The sequence below is a fragment of the Homarus americanus genome, unplaced genomic scaffold (genome assembly GCF_018991925.1).
Source record: "Homarus americanus isolate GMGI-L3 unplaced genomic scaffold, GMGI_Hamer_2.0 scaffold24260, whole genome shotgun sequence".
Lineage (NCBI taxonomy): Eukaryota > Metazoa > Arthropoda > Malacostraca > Decapoda > Nephropidae > Homarus > Homarus americanus.
The window spans coordinates 6058481-6081814 of NW_024721079.1; the positions used below are offsets into that span (position 1 = coordinate 6058481).

The following is a 23334-nucleotide window of genomic DNA, read 5'->3' on the forward strand; positions in this document are numbered from 1 at the left end:
TGGTGGTGTAGTGGTGGTGGTGTGGTGGTGGTGGTAATGCAGTGTGGTGGTGGTGTGAGTAGTGAGTTGTGTAGTAGTGTGGTGGCCAGGATTGTAGTGAGTGTTGTGTCTTACTGTCTGCCAGCCACCATCAACACTCCTTCACAACTCCTCAACACTCCCTCACACACCCCCAACCTCCCTCACACACCCCCAGCACTCCCTCCCCACACACACCCCCCACTCCCTCACACACACAGCACTCTCTCACACACCCCCAACACTCCTCACACACCCCCACTCTCACACACCTAACACTCTCTCACACCCCCCCGCCTCCCTCACACACCCCCGCCTCCCTCACACACCCCCAACACTCCCTCACACACAACCTCCCTCACACACCCCCAACACTCTACCACACACCCCCCTTTCCCTCCCCACACACCCCCCAACCTCCCTCACACACCCCCCAACACTCTCTCACACACCCCCAACACTCTCACACACCCCCAACACTCTCTCTCACACACCCCCAACACTCTCTCCCACACCCCAACACTCTCTCACACACCCCAACCTCCTCCACACCCCCAACACTCCCCTCCCACACCCCCCTCCCTCCACCCCCCCAACACTCCCCTCCACTAACCTCTCTCACACACCCCTAGCCTCCCTCACACACCCCCCAACACTCTCTCCACACCCCAACCTCCCTCACACACCCCCAACCTCCTCACACACCCCCAACACTCCCTCACACACCCCCAACACTCCCTCACACACCTCCAACACTCCCTCACACACCCCCAACACTCCCTCACATACCTCCAACACTCGCTCACACTCAGGGACCCGTCGCTTACTCTCTCCTTTACGGCCGCGGCGATGTGCTCCGCGATACCAGGATTACCACCGTGGCGGGGAGGCAGGGTGTGTACTCTTCGTCTGTTATGGTCCTGATGGCGGCCATTATGCGTAGTTATCAAGGTTAACTGATGTTTGTAGGACTATATATGAGGAAGTCGACTCAGCATTACCACTACCCGGTACTACTACTATTTTTTTTTAACGGGGCCTCCAGCCTCCCCCAATAGCCACACCTTCGCCACTATTTTATTACCTTAATATTAAATATCCTAATACATAAGTAGCTATCCTAGCTGTGTTGAGTTAGTTAAGCCGCAGATCTATTCAGCATTCAGTGACTGTTGCCTCATAGTCGATATCTGCGACCGTTGTCAGCTATAGCGATGATGATGATGATAAGAGTTGATAATGATGCTACCCATATTGTAAGACGCCATTCATATATGTGCCTCGTGTGTTTGTCAGGAGCACGGAAACTAGAGAGAAATTAAAATAATAAAGATAAGGAAAGCATTGTACTGTGTGATGGCTCGATATGCCTTAGACACGTTAGACTGTTAGAGAAAAGAATACGATACACTTACATGTTCACACATGTCAAGAGTCAGCTGTTGAATGTAAACATAACACCTCGTGGCTGAAGCTGACTAAGAAGTGGTCCACTATACCCCGAAACTCAGGTTCTTGATTCTGAAAGGGCTCGTGACCTTAAGTTCCTTACTGCTGATGTGAACACTCTGGGTCACATCAGTTACTACACAAAGTTGGCATTGATGTTTTTCTTCACCGAGACTCTACAATAAAAAGATGCGTTTTCCTATCTGCAGCTGTGTCTATCTGTCTGTCTTCGTAGTGAACTCGTGTGGGCTGAGGGAAAGTGGTGGTGTATTGTAAGTGTGGGTGTGATGAGTGCAAGGGGTGGAGGAGAAGGGGGGCGGGGTGGATGGGGGAGGGACGCCACCCATCCCTCCTGTCACTAGCTGATCTGATGAGATGAGCAGCCTCAGGCCTGCTGTCTCGCGCCCCTCCTCCGCCACTCCTCATCTTGCCCCACCTCTCCTCGTCTTGCATCTCCTCTCCTCGCCATGCCCAGCTCCTCCTCGCCATACCCAGCTCCTCCTCGCCATGCCCGCTCCTCCTTTCCTTGTCCCCCCCCCCTCCTTAACACCTCCTCTCCCCGCCTTTGCCCATCCATTGAACCATCTCGGAGATAAACTTGGTCACAGTCCCTACACACAGACGGACGGACGACGGGCAGCAATACTTCCCTTCATCTCCTCCCCCCCATCATTCTGGTCATGAAAGCAGAAAATATTTTTTTTATAATGGAAGTTAGATTAAAATGCTTGTATATGGGGTGTGTGTGTGTGTGTGTGTGTGTGTGTGTGTGTGTGTGTGTGTGTGTGTGTGTGTGTGTGTGTGTGTGTGTTCTCGTTCTTCGCACCCAGCATCACTTTATATACTGAACCCAGCCACAATATACACATTTACACGTATAAGCATGATGACGTTGGGTTAATATGGCTTATGAACAAGAAATACACTTCAAACTCTTCAGCTATCTCCAGGTGGGTGGCAGTGTGACAAAAGACTTCCTAGCACCGCATAGTTGTCATCCACACACACACACACACACACACACACACACACACACCTGCTTCTACAACTGAGGCGTCCTATTGTGGCGTCGTGGGGTTGTGATGGTGTTTTGAAATTGTGGCTGTGTTGTTGTGGTGCTATCCTGACTCACATTGGTATGGTGTCTTAGTCAGTGTTTGGTGTGGTGGTGTTGTTGGAGGGTGTGGTGATGTTGTTGGAGGGTGTGGTGGTGTTGTTGGAGGGTGTGGTGGTGTTGTTGGAGGGTGTGGTGGTGTTGTTGGAGGGTGTGGTGGTGTGACCCAGAGTGTGTGTTGATGTGTTGGAGGTGTGGTGGAGGTGTTGTTGGAGGTGTGGTGGTATTATTGGAGGAGTGTGTGTGTTGTTGGAGGTGTGAGTAGTGTTGTTGGAGGTGTGGTGATGTGTTGGAGGTGTGGTGGTGATGACCAAGGATGTGGTGGTGTTGTTGGAGGTGTGGTGATGTTGGAGGGTGTGTGGTGAGGTGTTGTTGTTGGAGGTGTGGTGTGTTGTTGGAGGGTGTGGTGGTGTTGTTGGAGGATGTGGTGGGGTGTTGTTGGAGGGTGTGGTGATGCCTTGGCGGTGGTGTAGAGGATAAGAGGTGAGTGTGTCCGGGTCTTGGCTACCTCCACTGGCCAGATGGCTCAGTAAACCCAAGATTTATAGGGAAAACACAAACACACACACACACACACACACACACAAACACACACACACACACACACACACACACTATTCTTGTCATCTGGTCGGGTATGTCTCTCAAGGTTGTGGGTGGTTTTTTTATTCCCCGACACAGAGAAGAGTTTGTTGTCACGTTTTTGTCCCGAGGCGTTACGTAAGTCTTAAGAGGAGGGGGCGGAGTAGGAGGAGGAGAAGGAGGGGGCGTGGTGACTGGTATTGTGCTGGGTAAACTGTGACTCTGATTCTCAAAAGCCAAGTATGTTAAATTAACCTTCCAACACCGCCCCGAACCTGGAGACTAAGAGACTGCATCCAGGTGGCTCACGTCGGCAGGGGAAGAGAATGAAGATGGATGTGACTAATGGCGTTGATTTAGCGCTGAGACTGGACGGTGTGACTGGAGATGCGTTGTCCCTGTCCACTGTGGTTGGTTGGGGGGCGGGGGGGGGGCAGCGTGACACCCCGAATGAGGTAGGAATTCTGGGTGGTGTTGTGGGCCTGGCGATGGCATCTTCTCACGTGGTGTCTTCAGCGGGTTGTGGGGAGACGTGTGTCGGGGGCAGTAGGGCGGGGTGTAGGAGGGGGTGTGTGTGGGGACTTGGGCCCGTGTTTGCGTGTGACGTTTGGCTGTTATGATCACCACCATCTGTCTGGAGAGGGAGGTCCACCTGCTACGGTTTTATGCTGTAATGTCTACCGCACTGTGTTCCCTCCTCCTCCTCCCTCCTCCCCTCCTCCCCTCCTCCCCTCCTCCCCTACCGCTTGTTTGATGTCCCTATATTGTTGACCTCAGCACACACACACACACACACACACACACCACACACCACACACACACACACACATTCACCATCACCACACACACACACACACACATTCACCATCACCACACACACACACACACACACACACACACACACACACACACACTCACCATCACCACACACTCACCATCACCACACACACTCACCATCACCACGCACACTCACCATCATCACACACACTCACCACGACCACCAACACCCGGTCCTAAAGGGTGTGTTTCTTCTCGTCCACTGTGACACTCAACCTATCATGGCAGGTGTTCTCAGGGTACTCTGGTCTCTCGCTGAACTAACACGGGAGTAGTCACGATCCATGAGAGAGAGCTGTCATCATCATCATCATCATCATCATCATCATCATCATCATCATCATCGGTGGTGGTGTACTGGGTGGCTCCAGGGCGTCACAAATGTTGTCTACTCTGCTTCATGAGATAATGATATGTCATGTTACTCATTCATTGTGTGACGTACAGGAAAGGAGGGGGACAGAGAGAGAGGGGTAGAGAGAGAGAGAGGGGGTGGTGAGAGAAGAAAGGGAATGATATATTGAGAGAGAGGGAGGAAGGAGGATTAAGGGTAGAAGAAGAAAGGAAGGAGGGAGGAGGGAGTGAAGGAAGGAAGGAATGGAATGTTAGAAAGAGGGAGGGAAGGAATAAGGGACTAGAGGAAGGGAGGGAAGCAGGGAAGGAGGGAGGGAGAATATGGTCAGCCTAGGGTACAAGTAGGTCAGTGTGGGAACTGTGTGGCCACAATAAGGTCAAGAGCCTCTGATATTATACCAGAATTACCCTTTAACTAACTCAATCATGACTCACGGAGGAGGTGGCGGGGTGGGTGAGTGAGTGAGTGAGTGAGTGGGAAAGAGGGGTGGTGTAATAGGATGTGAGAGAGAGAGAGGGTTAACAGGATGAGTAAGTGAGTGGGAAAGAGAGAAAAGTGATGTAACTTAGTATGTGAGTTATTCAAGTAGTGACTGTATGGTAGGGTCGTCATCATCACTACCTCCCGAGAACTACCTACCTTGTGGTGATTTCTTCATGCCAGAGTCTTAAACGCCCTTGAGGTTGGCGGCGTCAGTGATGAAGACATTGTGAGGTGTGGATAGGCGAGTCTCTATACCGGTAAACACAAACATCCGGGACCCATAACCAAACTAGTCATCAGGAGAGGACAACAGTACAGTGTAAGAGAGGGTAGGGTATGGTGGTGGTGGTGGTGGTGGTAGAGACACTCGGATACGTGCACCTGGGGGTCATGCCACGGAGACCTAGTTTATAGTGTTGTTGGGGTGGTGTTACAGAGACCTAGTTTATAGTGTTGTTGGGGTGGTGTTACAGAGACCTAGTTTATAGTGTTGTTGGGGTGGTGTTACAGAGACCTAGTTTATAGTGTTGTTGGGGTGGTGTTACAGAGACCTAGTTTATAGTGTTGTTGGGGTGGTGTTACAGAGACCTAGTTTATAGTGTTGTTGGGGTGGTGTTACAGAGACCTAGTTTATAGTGTTGTTGGGGTGGTGTTACAGAGACCTAGTTTATAGTGGTGTTGGGTGGTGTTACAGAGACCTAGTTTATAGTGTTGTTGGGGTGGTGTTACAGAGACCTAGTTTATAGTGGTGTTGGGGTGGTGTTACAGAGACCTAGAGACCTAGTTTATAGTGTTGTTGGGTGGTGTTACAGAGACCTAGTGGTGTGTTGGTGTGTTACAGGGGCCTAGTTTATAGTGGTGTTGGGTGGTGTTACAGAGACCTAGTTTATAGTGGTGTTGGGGTGGTGTTACAGAGACCTAGTTTATAGTGTTGTTGGGGTGGTGTTACATAGACCTAGTTTATAGTGTTGTTGGGGTGGTGTTACAGAGACCTAGTTTATAGTGGTGTTGGGGTGGTGTTACAGAGACCTAGTTTATAATGTTGTTGGGGTGGTGTTACAGAGACCTAGTTTATAGTGGTGTTGAGGTGGTGTTACAGAGACCTAGTTTATAGTGTTGTTGGAGTGGTGTTACAGAGACCTAGTTTATAGTGGTGTTGAGGAGCCGTGTGAGCCGAGTTTAGGGGAGAGGTGCTATTCAGGACCCTCTCGTTGTCCCCTTGTGAGGGTTGACACATCCTACACACGGGAGGTTATAGATCAACAAAGAGCGAAGAAGGAGTTGGGATTGTGTATGTGGTGGTGTAGGGACGTGTAGGTGGGTCAGTATAGTGATGCCAGTGGTAGTGACGGTGTTGATGGTGTGCTGTGATGAGGTGATGGTGATCGTAGTAGTAGTGGTGATCCAGAAGTGTGTGGTGTTGGTGATGAGTGTCGCTAGTAGAGGCTTAATTTAACGTTCCTCATCCTCTTGGAACCCATTATGGCCCTGGTGGTCACAGTTACGGGTGCACGAATACACACTAATGGCGGGAAACATTGCACAAGAAACATTCAGGGCCAGTGTACGTAAGTCTGTTCAACAACATCTTGTACATAGAGACGCATTTTAGTCCATTCGTATCTCTGTCCACCAGCTTGTCGTCTTGTTGTCAAAATTTAAGCGACACTAAGTAAGGGATTGAAGTGGGAGCTTCTTATCTATTGTGATTTTTTTTTGGTGAATCTCTTGGACCAATTTTTCATATAACCAGTGTGTGTGTGTGTGTGTGTGTGTGTGTGTGTGTGTGTGTGTGTGTGTGAACCATCTGGGCCAGCTGGTTGTCCACACCCGGATTATCACTAAATTATTTGTCTCCACACACACACACACACACACACACACACACACACACACACACACACACACACATGTTTCTCGTGTCAAGAGGTTCAAGGATGATGACCCATTAACATGTCTCTCTGACTCACTTTTACGCCACACTAATTTTCTGCCCAGTTGTATTTATTTATTTTTATTTCTCGTTTAAGTCCGTTCAGTATCCACCTATCCTGATCTGACTGGTGGATATTTTCTTCTTGCCCCCCAGCGTGTGGGATGGTGTGTGCCCCACGATGTGTATACCTGCGTTATTATTATTCTTGTTGTTATTATTATTTATGAATGTGTTATGGTATGGTAATTTCTATGCATTTGTGTAATTACGAATGCAATATTTTTATTTCGTATTTTCTAAGATTGGGAATTTTTTTTTTCGTAATTAATATACAAACTTGACAATAGAAACAGATAAATAGCGTAACTTTTCATATATGTTCATTTGTTTAATTTCATTTTGTTTCAGTAATTTACAACATACGACTTTTTATTAATTAGTTTTGACAATATAACCACAATTTTTTTTACACTATAGTGATAAGATCAGCTAATAAGGTGTTATTTATTTATTTAATTAATTTTGTTGGTTATTTACCCGTGTTATGTGAGAGAGGAAGGGAGTGTGTGTGTGTGTGTGTGTGTGTGACGTGTGGTGATAGTGAGTTTGAGACCACACACGAGCTGGCTGGTGTGTGTGTGTGTGTGTGTGTGTGTGTGTGTGTGTGTGTGTGTGTGTGTGTGTGTGTGTGTGTGTGTGTGTGTGGTTCCAGTCATCATCACGGTGGGGGTGAGGTTGTGTACCTGGACGATTCATTTCCTCCTATTGTTTGCAGGCTGATGTTACCTAGTGTCTTGGCCACATTTATTTATTTGGTGCTGCTCTGTTGCTAGTTTATTAAGGGTGGTATCATGGTGTCGAAGCCGAGAGAGCTCATGGTTTGCTTGCCGGATGTGGTTGGGTACACACACACACACACACACACACACACACACACACACACACACACACACACACACACACACACACACACTATATTTATACGGTGGAGATGGATCAATTGGTCAGCTGGGAGTGGGGGTGGAGGGGGCGGGGTGTATGTATATTGTTGTGTATTAATGGTCACAGTTGGTTGTATAATTGCTGTGTAATGTGACCACAGCTGGGTGTAGCAGGAACACTTAACCCCCCCCTCCCCCCCCCCCCCCCCCCCCCCCCCCTCCCCTCACCACCATCCTGGCATGTGGTGTGTGTGTGTGTGTGCCTGTGTGGTGCAACATGACCTGCCACCGCTACACTACTACCACGCTACCACACTTATAACACACACCATCATCACCTTAAAATCACTTCTTTTTTAAAATATTGCTCTTCCACTCGTTACTCACCACGCCAAGCAGAGTAATGCCTCCCTCTTTCCCGTCATGTACTCTGCCACCACCACGAGCAGTCACTATCGCTTGACATTCCTCCCTCCTCATCATAATGGTACTCTCAAGGATGCTACGCCAGACCGAGCGTTCCTCTGCCTGCCATCTGCTAGCGCTGGCACTCTTTTTATGTCAGAAGCGTAAGGAAAGTGTGCGTGATTCATGGAGTTGGAATCTGGTCCTTGGCTCCCCATGTTACTGTGTCTGTCAGGCCACTTGATTCACAAACCCGGTGTGTTTATGTCTCAAGGCTGCCTGATATTTGTACATAAAGACTGTCATCAGCTGGTTACCTGTACACAAAGTCTGTCATCGGCTGGTTACCTGTACATAAAGACTGTCATCAGCTGGTTACCTGTACACAAAGACTGTCATTAGCTGGTTACCTGTACACAAAGACTGTCATCAGCTGGTTACCTGTACACAAAGACTGTCATCGGCTGGTTACCTGTACACAAAGACTGTCATTAGCTGGTTACTTGTACATAAACATGGGAAGTATGATCAGCAGGTTCTTCAACAACAAGGGAGCAGGGTGTGTGTGTGTGTGTGTGTGGTCGGGCAGACGTAACCATGGGCGTTGTTATTGTTTGTGTTACATAATGGGCGGCTGGATGATCCCTTAAGCCCCGGACTTTGGTAACACGAGTACCATACATCTCACAAGGCAGGTCTCAGGGCCGGTACACTCAGGGGGTCGTACGGCAAGTGTTTATACCGGGCGAGTTTGTACACAGGAAGACATTACCCGGTCCTCGTAAATTTACCTCGCCCTATACTCCTGATCTTGTGACCTGTTGAAGACCTGTAAACAAATTTCATCTAAATATATCTAACACAACGAAGTGTAACGTACAGATATCAAGCTCACACATGGAAAGTAATAATAATAATAATAATAATAATAATAATAATAATAATAATAATAATAATAATAATAATAATAATGTCAGTATCTCACGTTTCCCCTCAAAATTTTTTGCTTACCTACCGCCCTCCTCCCCCTCCACTCACACAGGTAACTCATTGGCCATGACGGGAGGTGTCAGGAGTCGTTAGTAGTGCTTGTGTCTTTCCTCATATGGAGAAGCATCGACCATCACACTTGACTGGCTCAATTGAAGCTGTGGCTCAGATACAGCCCCAGAATAAAGCCTCGACATGGCGCGGAGACAACAGTAATTCAATGCGTTCTCTCCCATCCTGCCGGGGATCAAAAAATGGTCATCAGCTGCGTTAGTGGCTAGTGAAGATCGTTTGACACCACGGCAGCCGGGGGAGCAGTGAGGAGCCTGCAGTGTGAGTGGTGCTGGGACGTTGGATTTTTTATTTTCATAGTCAGTCAGTCGAGCAGGAAAAGCGTTCATAGAGCTGACTAATGTAGCTGGAAATTGACGTAGTAACCTCTGAATCCGGAGGTGGTGTTGCCGTGGTCACCAGCACCTAGATAGTGAAGGTCCGCACTGACGCCTTGGTGAACGACTCGTTATTATTGATATTGTTCCTGCTAAAGTAGTACCATGGCTTTTGTATAGTGATGTGGTGTGTGAGTGTAGTGGTAGTGGTGGTGTGAGAGTGTTGGTGGGGGTGTAGTGGTGAGGGTTGGTGGGCAGGAGGGGGCGTGGCTCAGTCTGCGGTGTACCTGAGTATCATGAAGATTAGGTCAGGCACCCAGTGTTGGCCCTACACCTGGATGTGTTGCCCAGTGTGTTGACATCTCTTCGTGTTGTAGCAGGTGGTGTGTGTGTGTGTGTGTGTGTGTGTGTGTGTGTGTGTGTGTGTGTGTGTGTGTGTCGGCGGCAGCAGTAAGGCGCAGGGACCCTGGGGGACCATGTCGAGGGTGTCAGTGTCAACCAGAGTGTGGTGACAGTGCCACTACCACTACTGCTCCTCCTCCACGTGCCTCTGTCCCGCACCTCACAAGCAATTATCACAAGCACTGCCTGAAGTAACTGGTGTTAATTTTAGGTTTCAGGAGAGTTAAGTTTATATAGCGTGGTGTTGTCACCCGCTTAGCTTATCAAGGACAGTTACTGATGGTTAGTGAGCATGTTAGCTGTTCTTAATAAATGACGATGTGGACCACCGAGCCACCGTGTTAGTGACGTGCAAGCGGCAGTGTATGGGCGCGGCGCTGTGTGATGGGCGGCGCCTCATGGGTGGTGCGTGTGGGCGGCGCTCACCAACTCCAGTGTAGATACGTTGACTTGGTGACGTGATGCCTCAGTACCACGACGCCATGTTGGACCACGTGGGCGTGGGCGTAAAGAACGTGTTCTGGCCGGACCAGGTGATTACGCCCTCCAGACCCCCGCGGGCGAGGGCCCACAGGGCTCGTAGCCTGCTGGCCTCCCTTAAGAGACACCGCGCCATCTACACGGTGTCGCCACCCTCATCCACCACCTATACGCCGCCCACCACCACCTCCTGTAGCAGAGAACAACAGCAGGAGCGGCACCTTCTGGCCCGCAGCCGAAGCTACACAGAGTCTCACGCTGTCTCCCCCTCCACCTGGTCCCGGACGTCCTCGCCCACGTGGTCAGCCCGAAGTTTGTCCTCCTTGGCCAGCCAAAGCATGACGCCCACGCCATCGTGCGTAGACCTGGCCGCGCCTAGTCCTAGCCCATGCGTTACGCCCCACCCGAGCTACTCACCCACCCCGACGCCGCCCACCACCCCCGTCAGCCTCCCCCGTAACAGCCGAGGGCATGGGTGTTGCCGAGGCAACAGCCCGCCCCTCAACCCTCATTGTCTACCGCCAACGCGTCCTTCACCACGGGCAGGGGGCTGGGCCTCGGCCCCAGGCAGCCCGACAGAACTCTCCCGAGGGTGGCCTCCCGCTGCATCTCGCCGCCCTCCCAGGGTGGTGGAGGGGACGGAGGGGGAGGTTGGGGGCGGGGAGGCAGAGTGTGAAAAGTGGGTGTTGTGCACGCTGGCCCGCCCCGCCTCCAGGAACCGCCGAATCCAGAAGATGAACCAAATGTCTATGGCGAAGAACACCGAGCAGTACCACCAGTGGCTGCAAGGTTAGTGCTGTCCACACCTGCTACACCTCCCCTCCACCACACCTGCTACACCTCCCCTCCACCACACCTGCTGCACCTCTCCACCACACCTGCTACACCCCTCCACCACACCTGCGACACCTCTCCACCATACCTCTCTGCCCTTTACCCTCCCTGTAGCCCTGCACTACTGGAATACTCTAGGTCATATTACACACACTGGAACATAAACATATACGGTAGGATTATGAGAGAGATTTTACCACAGTGTCAGTAAATGGAGAGGCGACTTGTAAATCAGGAAAACTCACTGTTACTGTCGCTAAAGATATATTTAACGTCTTCGCCTATGGGTCAGCTTATAAGATTACGAGGTGGCTTAAGTTCAACATGTAAGTAGACAGTGTAGGTATACAGAGAGTGATAAACATTAGGTGGATTCAACCAAGGATATCCCAAGAGAGCCATTGAAAGCGTGTACTTGTGTGCTAGGTATTTATTTGACGTCTCTGTAAGCTTCGACAGGAAAATATGTCACACTATTTTAATTTGAACACAACACACTCCTGATCAAATAATAATGATAATTCTAATTTATATTTTTATTGATAAGAATTGGCTAGAAATATCTTTGGATCATAGGGTAGTTTATGTTTTAATAGTGCGCTTCAACGACCAAGGTCTTTAAGTGTGTAATAAGGTTGGTAATATATACACTAGTCCAACAACATTAAAAAATTATGAGAGATAGAACTATGGGTTTAGTTTATATATGACAGTGTTCGTTGTACTGAGTCAGCGAGGTACTGTAAACCACCGTATGTTATAATTGTATACCCAACTGTACAGTCACCGACCCCACCCTGGGTCTCGTGCTCGCTATTTTACCTGGCAATACTTGGTAAAGGAAGGCTGTATGGAAAGGTGATGGTGATTGGTGGATTGTTTTAGGCTGTATTACTGTCACGATAATTATTCAATAAACTATTCATGTTATTTAAGGTCATGAGACGTTTCCCAATTTTTGTATATTTTCTTAAATAATAAAGAAAATTATATTAATGAATTGGAAACTCAACTACAACCACAGCTGCCACAAGATTCTCACATCAAATTTTATTCATTATTTAAACAAACATTCGAACATTTGGAAACTTCTCATGACCTTAAATAACAATGAATAGTTTATTATTATAAAAATGTTACCTATGATTTGTTTAATATTTATCCTGACAGTGATCCAGCTCAAAACAATCACCTTTACATACAGCCTTCCTTTACCAAGTATTGCCAGGTAAAATAGCGAGCACGAGACCCAGGGTGGGGTCGGTGCATCTTTGGCTGACTGTACATTCGAGAATTTATCTGTTCACTCCACTCATAAAAAGCCTTGGGCCGGGACCCACGTGTGACTCCACCAAACATCACAGGACAATATACTGAAGTTCATAAACAAAGTAACAAAGAATAGACCACCGCCAGAACCGCTAGTTAGTAAATAAGAGATGAAATAATAAATTAATATAAATGATTTGTGAAGGAAAAATTCGACTGCGTGTAAGTGTCTGTATACTTTAGTCTACGGTGAGAGGGCTGGACTTTTCTCTGACTGCTGTGCTGTACAAGCCACGTTTTCTCTACACCACGGTACTGGGTAGACGGCATTTATTTTAGTAAAAGCCAACAAGTGCACTACAGTATAATGTAGTTATATATTGAAACTGGATCATTTATGTCACTTAATGACTAGGGTAGAATTAGTTTCTTGAATGTGTGTTTGGGCACGCGTGCGTGTTTCGTCTTGTGGGTTGACCTTGTTTTCGAAGAAATTGGGATGATTATAATAAACGGTTTATTGGAAATTACAGCTGCTAGAGGTTGATAATAAGCAATGGACAAAAATGGCATACAGTATTAGGCATAATAACATTAGGGCGTAGGTTGTTTAACAAAACCTCTCAACATAAAACGGAGATAGAGTTAACATTAAGGTTATCTGTTAATAACTGATAAATAATTTGGTGTGGTAGAGGAAACACGTGTGTGTGTGTGTGTGTGTGTGTGTGTGTGTGTACGTACGATTATCTGGGTGTAGGAAAAGGTTCTGTAGTCGATAGTGTTAGTTCCTTCCCCTCCACCACCTAGGTAAGAAACAGCTGAGTGTCGAGGCGCTGAAATAAAACTCATTTTATCGGCGGCTCGGGGGCGTTTAAAAGGTTATGGGGTGGGGCGGGGGCGGGTCGAGGCGGGTCCGGGAGGGAATAAGGGCCATTACCTCATTGTTTCCGGGTGTGGTGGTCGACTCTGTGCTGCGCGGCGCTTCACAGGCAAGGTCAAGGTCACCTCGCGCCCTGTACACACACACAAATGTGACTTGACAGGGGAACCGGGAATATTGGAAAGCAGGAAGACGGCTGGAACTTGTCGAGGGAGGACCTAGAATTTAGAGAAGTCCTTTGCGGAGGGAGGGACACACACACACACACACACACACACACACACACACACACACATATAGCTGTCTTTGCTATTATTATTTCAGATGGTCACTCAGGGTGTCTGGTGCCTGTGTGGGTCATTGCTGGCCGTGATGCCTTAGTATAGTACAGCCTCCTCCTGCATATCTTGGCTTCTTGGTGGATGATTTCTTCAGCTTTGGTTGAGTGTGTAGGATGAAGGTGTACATAGACGGAAGACGGGAGTAACACACACCGGAGGAAACACCTGTAACACTCACAACATCGTACGCAGCAGGCATGTGTCTCTACGCAGAAGACAGGTGCAACACACATTTTACTCCTGGCAGTGTACACATAATACTGATATACAAACTCAAGAAACACACATAATACTGATATACAAACTCAAGAAACAGGTGCCCCCTCACACACCTGGAGCAACATACACAAGAGGCAGGCAGGTGTGGGCGACGAAGTAGTGTACTACCAGCAACGGGAGCGAGTGAGTACGTGGGTGTGAGGTGAGGGACGTCCTCTACACCCACCTCCACCACCACCTCGTCCTTCTCCATCTCCTTCTGCATAATACACGAGGCCTTTTTTACCTTCGTCACAGAGGAGGGAGGCAGCTGTTGATGTTGTTTTGTGGCTCCACCATCACCGCTGGCTGGTCGTGGCAATGTGGTGTGTGTCGTCGTGCCTTGTTGTGGTGAGCCTTACCTGGCGTTTACCATGGCGTCGTGGACCTTATATGGCAGGTATTGTTGACGTGTATCACAGCCACTCCCCTCCCAGGAATGTTTGCATCATTGTCGTCGTTGCACACCTTAACTCTTTTCTAAACTTGAGAGGTGTATGAGTTGGTTAAGTTTATAATGGCTGGGTTAAAAATTTGTTAAGATACCCAAAAGATTTGTGTCCCCAGAGTGGTGCTCGCCTGAGGTACAGTGTAGCAGGAGGCGAGTGTTTTAAGTGAGGATGTTGAAGGGTGGAGGCGTGGTGCGCGTATGGTTGTATAAGTCAAGGGCCAAGTCTTGGAATCTCAAAGATACGCACATAAGTGTTTGTCCTTAACTAATGCTGGAGGGAACACATATAGTAACATTTATATCTCAATGTTGATATCGTACTCTCTTAGCGGCCAATTTTGCGTTTTGTTTTAATTAAGCGTCTTGATGCGTTCTCACATCTCCAATTACGGGGATGATTAAAGGACGAGTCTTTGATAATATGAGCCAGCCGCAGCCAGATCCTGTTGGTAAAGCAAACGGAGCCGCGGGACCGCTGACGACGCAGGTGTGGCACCACACGGCCCTCCTTCCCCCCTGTGACGTAACAATAGTGGCTGTGCGTGTCCGCGTGGTCACCACTGACCTCTGTTGTGGTGTTCCTCAAGTAGCCACCTGCTGCCCACACTCCTGCTGTCTCCTCTCACTCCCCCTTATTACCTCCCTCACTTAAATCACCGCATGCCTCCCACGCACCCCGTGGGGAGGTCTCCGGGCTGTGTACTTAGTAATGTTCGTAAGGGGACTCATTTTGTGTCTGAGGGGAGTTGGTGGTGAGGTTGACCTGTTGATGGTGACTTGGTCCTGGTCAGCAAGTATTAGTGACGGGGTCATCGGTTTTGTTTGTGTGTGTGTGTGTGTGGTTAAGTGGGGTTGTGGCGGACAGGGGGGGCGGGGTGTGGGCGACGGTACGTTCCTGGAGGTGTGGGCGGCGGTACAGCTATCTGGTGGTGTTGGAGTAGGTGGCTGGGGGCTGTCACTGTCAAATGGGGTTTATGGCCACGTTTCCAGGAAGGTGATTTAACCTGTGTGAGAGTGGGGAGGGGAGGGAGCAGGTAATGGAAGGGAGAGGATACGTTTATGGTCGACCTCACATACGAAGCCTGAGGGAGGTGTTGGGGGGAGACTGAGCCCCAGGAATGAACTTGAGGTGGGCGTCAGTGTGTGTGTGTGTGTGTGTGTGTGTGTGTGTGTGTGTGTGTGTGTGTGTGTGTGTGTGTGTGTGTGTGTGTGTGTGTGTGTGTGTGTGTGTGTGCAGGTAGATGTTTCTAATGACTTACAGGCTGGTGTTTTGTTGCTTTACGACCTGGGTTGTTGGCCTTCATTGTAGCTGCCCTCCTGATACCCATCCACCCTCCCTGTGACACCCATCCACCCTCCCTGACACTCATCCACCCCTCCCTGACACTCACCCACCCTCCTGGACACCCATCCACCCTCTCTGACACTCATCCACTCCCTGACCCCATCCACCCTCTCTGACTCACCCTGATCATCACCCTCTCTGACACCCATCCACCCCTCCCTGACACCCATCCACCCTCTCTGACACTCATCCACTCTCCCTGACACCCATCCACCCTCTCTGACACCCATCCACCCTCCCTGACACCCATCCACCCTCCCAGACACTCATCCACCCTCCCTGACACCCAACTTCCCTTACACCCACCCTCCATAAAAATATAAGAACATAAGAAAATAAGGAGTCTGCAATAGGCCGGTTTCCTGTGCATGGCAGCTCCTGTCGAGAGTTACTACCACTCTCTATCATCCATGAATCTATCTAGCCTCCTTTTAAAACTTTCCAGCGTTCCAGCTCTTACTACAAAGTTGCTAAGCTTGTTCCATTCGTTCACCACCTTGTTTGTGAACCAGTTTCTTCCTATCTCCCTCCTAAACCTACACTTATCCAATTTAAATCCGTTGCTACGAGTTCTATCCTGCTCGGATATTATAAGAACTTTATCTATATCGCCTTTATTGATTCCTTTCACCCACTTTAATACTTCTATCATATCTCCCCGCACTCTTCGTCTTTCTAGGAAATGCAAGTTTAGTTTCTTTAATCTATCTCCCTCCCTGGCACCTACCCTCCAGGACACTTACCCTCCCTGACACCCATCCTCCCTCACACCCGCCCACTCTCCCTGACTCCCACCCTCCCTCACACCCATCCTCCCTCACACCCGCCCACTCTCCCTGACTCCCACCCTCCCTCACACCCATCCTCCCTGACACCCTTACTGGCACCCACCCTTCCACCCTCACTGACAACCACGCTGCACTCACCAACATCGCTGTGGTCCATGTGTGTGTGTGTGTGTGTGTGTGTGTGTGTGTGTGTGTGTGTGTGTGTGTGTGTGTGTGTGTGTGTGTGTGTGTGCGTGTGTGTGTGTGTGTGAGAGAGAGAGAGAGAGAGAGCAAGCGACCACATACGAGCTTGTGTGGTGTGTTGGATGCAGGTCAAGCGGTGGGCGGCGGTACACTGTTATAGGTAAGGGCAGTGGCCGGAGGACCCGCTACACTAACTGGCCTCACCTCCTATATTGTTACCTGGAACTGTTCCTTGTGTCTGTTCCAGGGGTTAATTCTTTTCCAGTGGATTTCTTCTGTTCCAGTGGGTTCCTTATGTTCCAGGGGTTATTTCTTTTCCAGCGGATTTCTTCTGTTCCAGTGGCTTCCTTCTCTGTTCCTTCTGTTCCAGTGGGATTATTCTGTTCTCCTCCTGTGGATTCCTCCCCCCCCGCCCCTTTTCACCACCCACCCCTCTCCTCCTCCCCCTACCCTTCCCTACCCACCACCAGCTTCCAGAGAACAACAGAACGTATTTCCAGGAAGGTAAAGCATATCGTGGGTGGAGGAGGGGGGGAGTCCCTCTTAACACAGTACTTACGGAGGAGCGTGGAAAGTGACAGTAGTGAGAGAGGACGTCACACAACAGGGTGGGGAAAGTGACAGTAGTGTGAGAGAACGTCACAAAACAGTGTGGAAAGTGACAGTAGTTAGAGAAGTTGTTGAAGTACATGATGTGGAAAGTGGGAAAGTGACAGTAGTTAAGGAGGATGTCTTAGAAGAGAGTGTGGAAAGTGTCGCCAGTGAATGGGGATATCCTGGATGATCAAGTGGTGGAGAACGTGTCATGGGAAGTGACAGTAGTTTATAAAACACCTAAGAGAAAGTGACAATGGGGAAGTTGTAGGTTTTTTTTTTTGTGAGAGAAGAGATCTTAGAACACGGTGTAGGAAAGTCATAAACAAAAGGAGGTACAGTACCGTATGCAGGCAGTGACAGGAAGTTACACCAGAGACAGCGAGAGTACCGGGAAGGTGACAGTACTGAGAATGAGGTACCCGAGGATGTGACAGAAGTAGTGAGAATGATGTGGTACCTGGGAAAGTGACTGTAGTAAGAATGAAATGCCTGAGAAAATGACATCAGGAAAGTGATAGAGAGAGAGAGAGAGAGAGTTTGGAAAGTGGTTATAATGTGTTAGTTGTTATAAACGCCAGTGTAATGTATATCCTGGAGGGCTGAGGGTGGGAAGTGGCGACAGTGGTGTGGTGGGAAGTGGCTGTTCTGGGAAGTAGCAAGAGTGGTGTTCTGGGATGTGGCGGCAGTGGGGTGGGCGTAAATCCTGGAGTTTGGGAACAAATTAATAGTGATGGAGCTGAGAGTTGTGAGGGAGGTGAGAGTGTGGTGGAGAGATAGTTGAGGGAGTGAGGGAGGAGAAGAGGCAGGGAGAGATGGTTGAGGGAGTGAGGGAGAAGAAGAGGCAGGGAGAGATGGTTGAGGGAGTGAGGGAGGAGAAGAGGCAGGGAGAGATGGTTGAGGGAGTGAGGGAGGAGAAGAGGCAGGGAGAGATGGTTGAGGGAGTGAGGGAGAAGAAGAGGCAGGGAGAGATGGTTGAGGGAGTGAGGGAGGAGAAGAGGCAGGGAGAGATGGTTGGGGGAGTGAGGGAGGGAGGATGACCTGGTAAGACCTGTGGTTTCGAGACCATGACCTGGCAGACCCGATGACGTGTCCAGGTACCCCACAAGAGCGGTACAGCCTCCTCCTCCTTCTCGTCCTCCTTCTCTTCTTCTTCCTTTTCTTATTTTCCCTCTCCTCCTCATTTTCCTCTTCCACCTTCTTCCATTACTCCTCCTCCGCCCCTTCTTCCTCACCCTTCCTCCTCCTCCCTTCATCCTCCTCGGCCATCTCTTCCTCTCCCCCTCTCATCTTACAGCCGTCTTACACAGAGGTACCTTACCACTTTGTGAAATCAACTCCTCCCACACTTTACCCCGAGAGATTGTGAAATTTGGCCACAAAGATATATACTGTAGGTGTGTGTGTGTGTGTGTGTGTGTGTGTGTGTGTGTGTGTGTGTGTGTGTGTGTGTGTGTGTGTGTGTGTGTGTGTTTAGAGGCTGGGATCTTGAGCCAGGATAAAAAAGGTGTGCGGTTTGTGGGCTGTGGTGTGGCTACAGGAGTCCGTGGTAGAGCTGTGGTAGAAGTGCAGGCGTCCGTTCTGGGACTCGTTGGCTGTGGTAAAGGGTACAGGTGTCCTTATAGTCGACTGTGGTAGGAGATACAGGTATTTTACTTAATTACCTGTTGGTAGACGATACACTTGGAGTGATGAACGCTTATGCTTGGCCACAGCTTAGATGTTGTTAACCCACCCTCCCTCCCACGCCCACCGATTCACGCCCACCCGTCCGTCCACCCAGCCAAGCGAAACCTCACATTTATATGGGAAGATGGCGTAAAACACTCGGGTTGGAATTGGTCTTTTTTTTTTTATACATTTTCTGTTCGTTTTCAGTTGCTCTGTGTTAAGTGACGGTGTGTGTAGCTGACGTAGGTGCGTGTAGTGTGGGTGTGAGGTGAGGCTTGGTTAAAGGGCACTGTGTATCGAGTGTTTGGCAGCAGCGTGGGTGTAGTAATAGTGTAAGGGGTGAGAGGGAGTGTAGTGTTTGTCTGTGTCCCTTCCTCCCTCCCTCTTTCCTTCCCTTCCTTCCCTTCCCTTCCCTCCTTCCCTCCTTCCGTCCCTCCAGTAGAAGGCTCGTCATCTTGTGCTATGGTCCGTCGGGTCACTCGCCCACACGCCGCCTTATGCCTTTCACCGAGTTAAGAAGTAAACACTAAGATGACTGTCCCTATAAGGTCCTCTCTTGCCGCCCCTCCTGATGGTGGTGATGTGGAGGACGATAGTGGTGATAGTGGTGATGGTGGTGATAGTGGTGATATGGAGGACGATAGTTGTGACGGTGGTGATGTGGAGGACGATAGTTGTGACGGTGGTGATAGTGGTGGTGATGTGGAGGTCGATAGTGGTGATAGTGGTGATATGGATGACGATAGTTGTGACGGTGGTGATGTGGAGGACGATAGTTGTGATAGTGGTGATGATGATAGTGGTGGTGTGGGTGTCCTGCCGTTACTGTTCCTCCACACACGGCTCAGTATGGAAGTCCTCTCACACAGGAATAATATTTCTTCCCATATATGTAATCTATCTATCTATCTGTCTATCTATCTATCTATCTATCTATCTATCTATCTATCTAGCTATCTATCTATCTGTCTGTCTGTCTGTCTGTCTGTCTGTCTCTGTCTGTCTATCTATCTATCTATCTATCTATCTATCTATCTATCTGTCTGTCTGTCTGTCTGTCTGTCTGTCTGTCTGTCTGTCTGTCTGTCTGTCTGTCTGTCTGTCTAAAAATTATCAATATAGTATGTTAATTAAAATCTTTACAACTAACAAAACATATTTTTTTTATTACTGCACCAATAATCACAAAACTTGTTCATATATCTGACCTAACCTAACCAAACCTGAAGAAAAAATAGCATTAATTTTTCTCAGGAGTTAAATAATATAACTGGTTTATTTTCCTAGACTGTTAGAGGAGCCAGTTATGTGTGTGTGTGTGTGTGTGTGTGTGTGTATGTGTGTGTGCAGTATAATGTAGGTGACAGTGTGCACGTGTTGTTGTTGTTGCGGTCAGCTGGTGGAGGTGGTGTAGTGGTGGTAATGGTACAGGTGTGTGTGTGTGTGTGTGTATGTGTACGTCTTGTTGCTCTGCTTACCATGTGTGTGTGTGTGTGTGTGTGTGTGTGTGTGTGTGTGTGTGTGTGTGTGTGTTATTAAACTATATTAGCGCTGTTAAGTATCTGGGTTCTCGTTTTATACCTGTTTTATTTATATAATGTTCCTTGTTTAGGTTAGGTTAAGACAGGTTAGGTCAGGTTAGGTTAGGTTAAGACAGGTTAGGTTAGGTTAAGACAGGTTAGGTTAGGTTAAGACTAGTTAGGTTAGGTCAGGTCAGGTTAAGACAGGTTAGGTTAAGACTAGTTAGGTTAGGTCAGGTTAAGACAGGTTAGGTTAAGACTAGTTAGGTTAGGTCAGGTTAAGACAGGTTAGGTTAGGTTAAGACTAGTTGGGTTAGGTCAGGTTAAGACAGGTTAGTTTAGGTTAGGTCAGGTTAGGTTAATCTTGAGGTGAAATAAGCTTGGGATGGAGATTCTTTAGGTGATACGACTGAAGAAAAATTATCCCTCGTGCCCTAAAGACGCTATCAGAGACGTCAGCAGAGGCGGATGTTGGGCCAAATGATACGACCAACAGCACTGAGAAGTTGTTGAGTATGATGGTTGTTAAGTGTCTGTCTGTATGGTGGTTGTTAAAAACTCCATCAGATATGTCAGGTAAGGCGGAGTTGTCAGGAATCGTCAGGGGGACAGGTAGTTAATGAGGCAGGTAACGTGTGGTGCTTTCTCCCTGGTTAAGTGATGGTATGTTGTGGTGGTGTTGCTGGTGGTGATGGTGGTGATGGTGATGATAGTGATGGTGATGATAGTGATGGTAGTGATGGTGTTGGTGATGATAGTGATGATATTGATGGTAGTGATGGTGATGATAGTGATGGTAGTGATGGTGATGATAGTGATGATATTGATGGTAGTGATGGTGATGATAGTGATGGTAATGATGGTAGTGATGGTGATGATAGTGATGGTAATGATGGTATTGATGGTGATGATAGTGATGATATTGATGGTAGTGATGGTGATGATAGTGATGGTAATGATGGTAGTGATGGTGATGGTTGTTCACAGACAATTTTTTACATAATTGACACATCTGTCCTTGGGGAAATTTATTGTTGTTATTGTATTTAAAATGTTATTCTGTTTGTGTTATAATTTGAGATGTGAGAGAGAGAGAGAGAGAGAGAGAGAGAGAGAGAGAGAGAGAGAGAGAGAGAGAGAGACTGGCATGGCATTATGAACTCTGGAAGTATAATGTAATCGATAAGTGACCTATCATTCCAACATGGATTATATACTTTAGCCAGAACAATATGTATTAACCGCGTCGATAAACAATGAATAAGCCCAGTACAGTAAGGGGTCATTTATTTGATCCAGTTGTGATGAAAAAGTCGGGCAGGTGTTAGTGTAGGTGGGGGGGTTGGGAGGTGGGGTGAGTTGGGGAGGGAAGGGGGGGATCTTGGAGGTGTGGGGGTGTAACTCTTGACCTTTTGTGATGTTTCTTGAGTGAAAAGAAAATTGAGAATGTCAGGGTCACGTCCAGCCATGAAAAATAACCATGTTTATTTTTATTTTTTTATTTTGGTTTTGTTTTTTTAGTACTTGTATTGTGACTGTCCTTGTGAGAGAGAGAGAGAGAGAGAGAGAGAGAGAGAGAGAGAGAGAGAGAGAGAGAGAGAGAGTTGTTGCTGGTTTTCATTACAGTTTGTTAAGTGTCATATAACAGTGGAGGCGACAGTGACAAGTGAACACCTGCCAGTATAAGGGAGAGAATGTGTTAGGTTAGGTTGGATCCTATTAGCATTGGGTATCATGTTATATTCAGCCAGAGGGAGTTAGTCGCTTCAAATCAACAGTTGACGCCGCTGGGTACTCCCTGTAGATCCTGCCCGCCATCACCGCCTCCGTCACCTGTTCCTCCACCTTCAACTGCCCACAAATTAACATATTCTGTCCATCGTCTCTACCACCTTGTTTGTCATCAATGCCGAGGCGTGTTTTTTTTCTTTATAATATAATTCAATTATTTGTTTGTGGATCTCAGGAGAATGATAATTAGAGCCTTGAGATTAAATATTTTGTTGGTGGTAAGGTTAGACAACAAGCCGGGGAGACTGCTTCAAGGACACTATGAAGCCGTGACGGAGCGGGGGGTTGTGGCGTCGCGGTGCCTCGTCATACGTCACAGTGTAGTGTAATGCGTCTTGGTTCGTCGTACTTGGTTATGGTGCGTCGGAGAACTTCCTCAAGTCTACCTGTATATAGTCCATCACATCGCTTCATTGGTCGTGGTAGTGTCTGCCAGGTGAGGTCCTCTACCAACACCTTGACAGTCCAAGCTGGAGGTTTTGCTGACCTGACCTGACAACAACAGCCTGATTGATCAGGTTTACTCCACCACCCAGGATGACTTGGTCACAGATCTGGCACCGACTCTCTCCCCTCCCCTCCCAGCGCCAAGTAAACACCTGGCACTTGCAGCTGCTAGTCCTCCCTCCTCTCCAGTCCTAATGCCCCAATACTCCCTCCCGTTCACCAATGAGTCACTGTGTTAAAATTACCCCAATCCAGTTGATTAGATTCTGTTAGGTTAGGTTAGTTTAGGCCAATTACGAATAAGGACTGTTCTAACACGGGCCTATTAGCACTGGGACTTACTCTCAATGTGAGCCTATTAAAACTGGGAACTATTACAACTTGAACCCATTAAAACTGTAACCTGTCTAAAACCGTGACTGGGGTGACCTGCAACCCACGCTACAAACAACCCATGTATGTCACAGCACCCGACACAGCCTCCTGCTGGTGACGCTGCTGTCAATACCTGTTATCTGAGGTGAGAGTAATGGCTCCACTACTCACTACCCTGGGTGGCCGCTGCTTGTAACATGGCG

General features: G+C 48.3%; 1 protein-coding gene across 8 annotated transcripts in view; it reads left to right on the plus strand.

Moving 5' to 3' along the window:
* Window positions 1-23334, plus strand: part of LOC121861480 (rap guanine nucleotide exchange factor 1-like) — a 154927-nt gene that overhangs the window by 83643 nt on the left and 47950 nt on the right. Inside the window, exon 1 of one of the 8 annotated variants that reach the window (XM_042359261.1) lies at window positions 10321-11170. The exons of 4 other annotated variants lie outside the window; for them this stretch is intronic. In XM_042359261.1, the coding sequence (XP_042215195.1) occupies window positions 10363-11170 (808 nt within the window). In that variant the 5' untranslated portion in view covers window positions 10321-10362. Of the gene's footprint in view, window positions 1-10320; window positions 11171-23334 lie in introns of those variants that run through there. 3 more of the 8 variants (XM_042359260.1, XM_042359259.1, XM_042359258.1) reach the window with 3 other exon arrangements.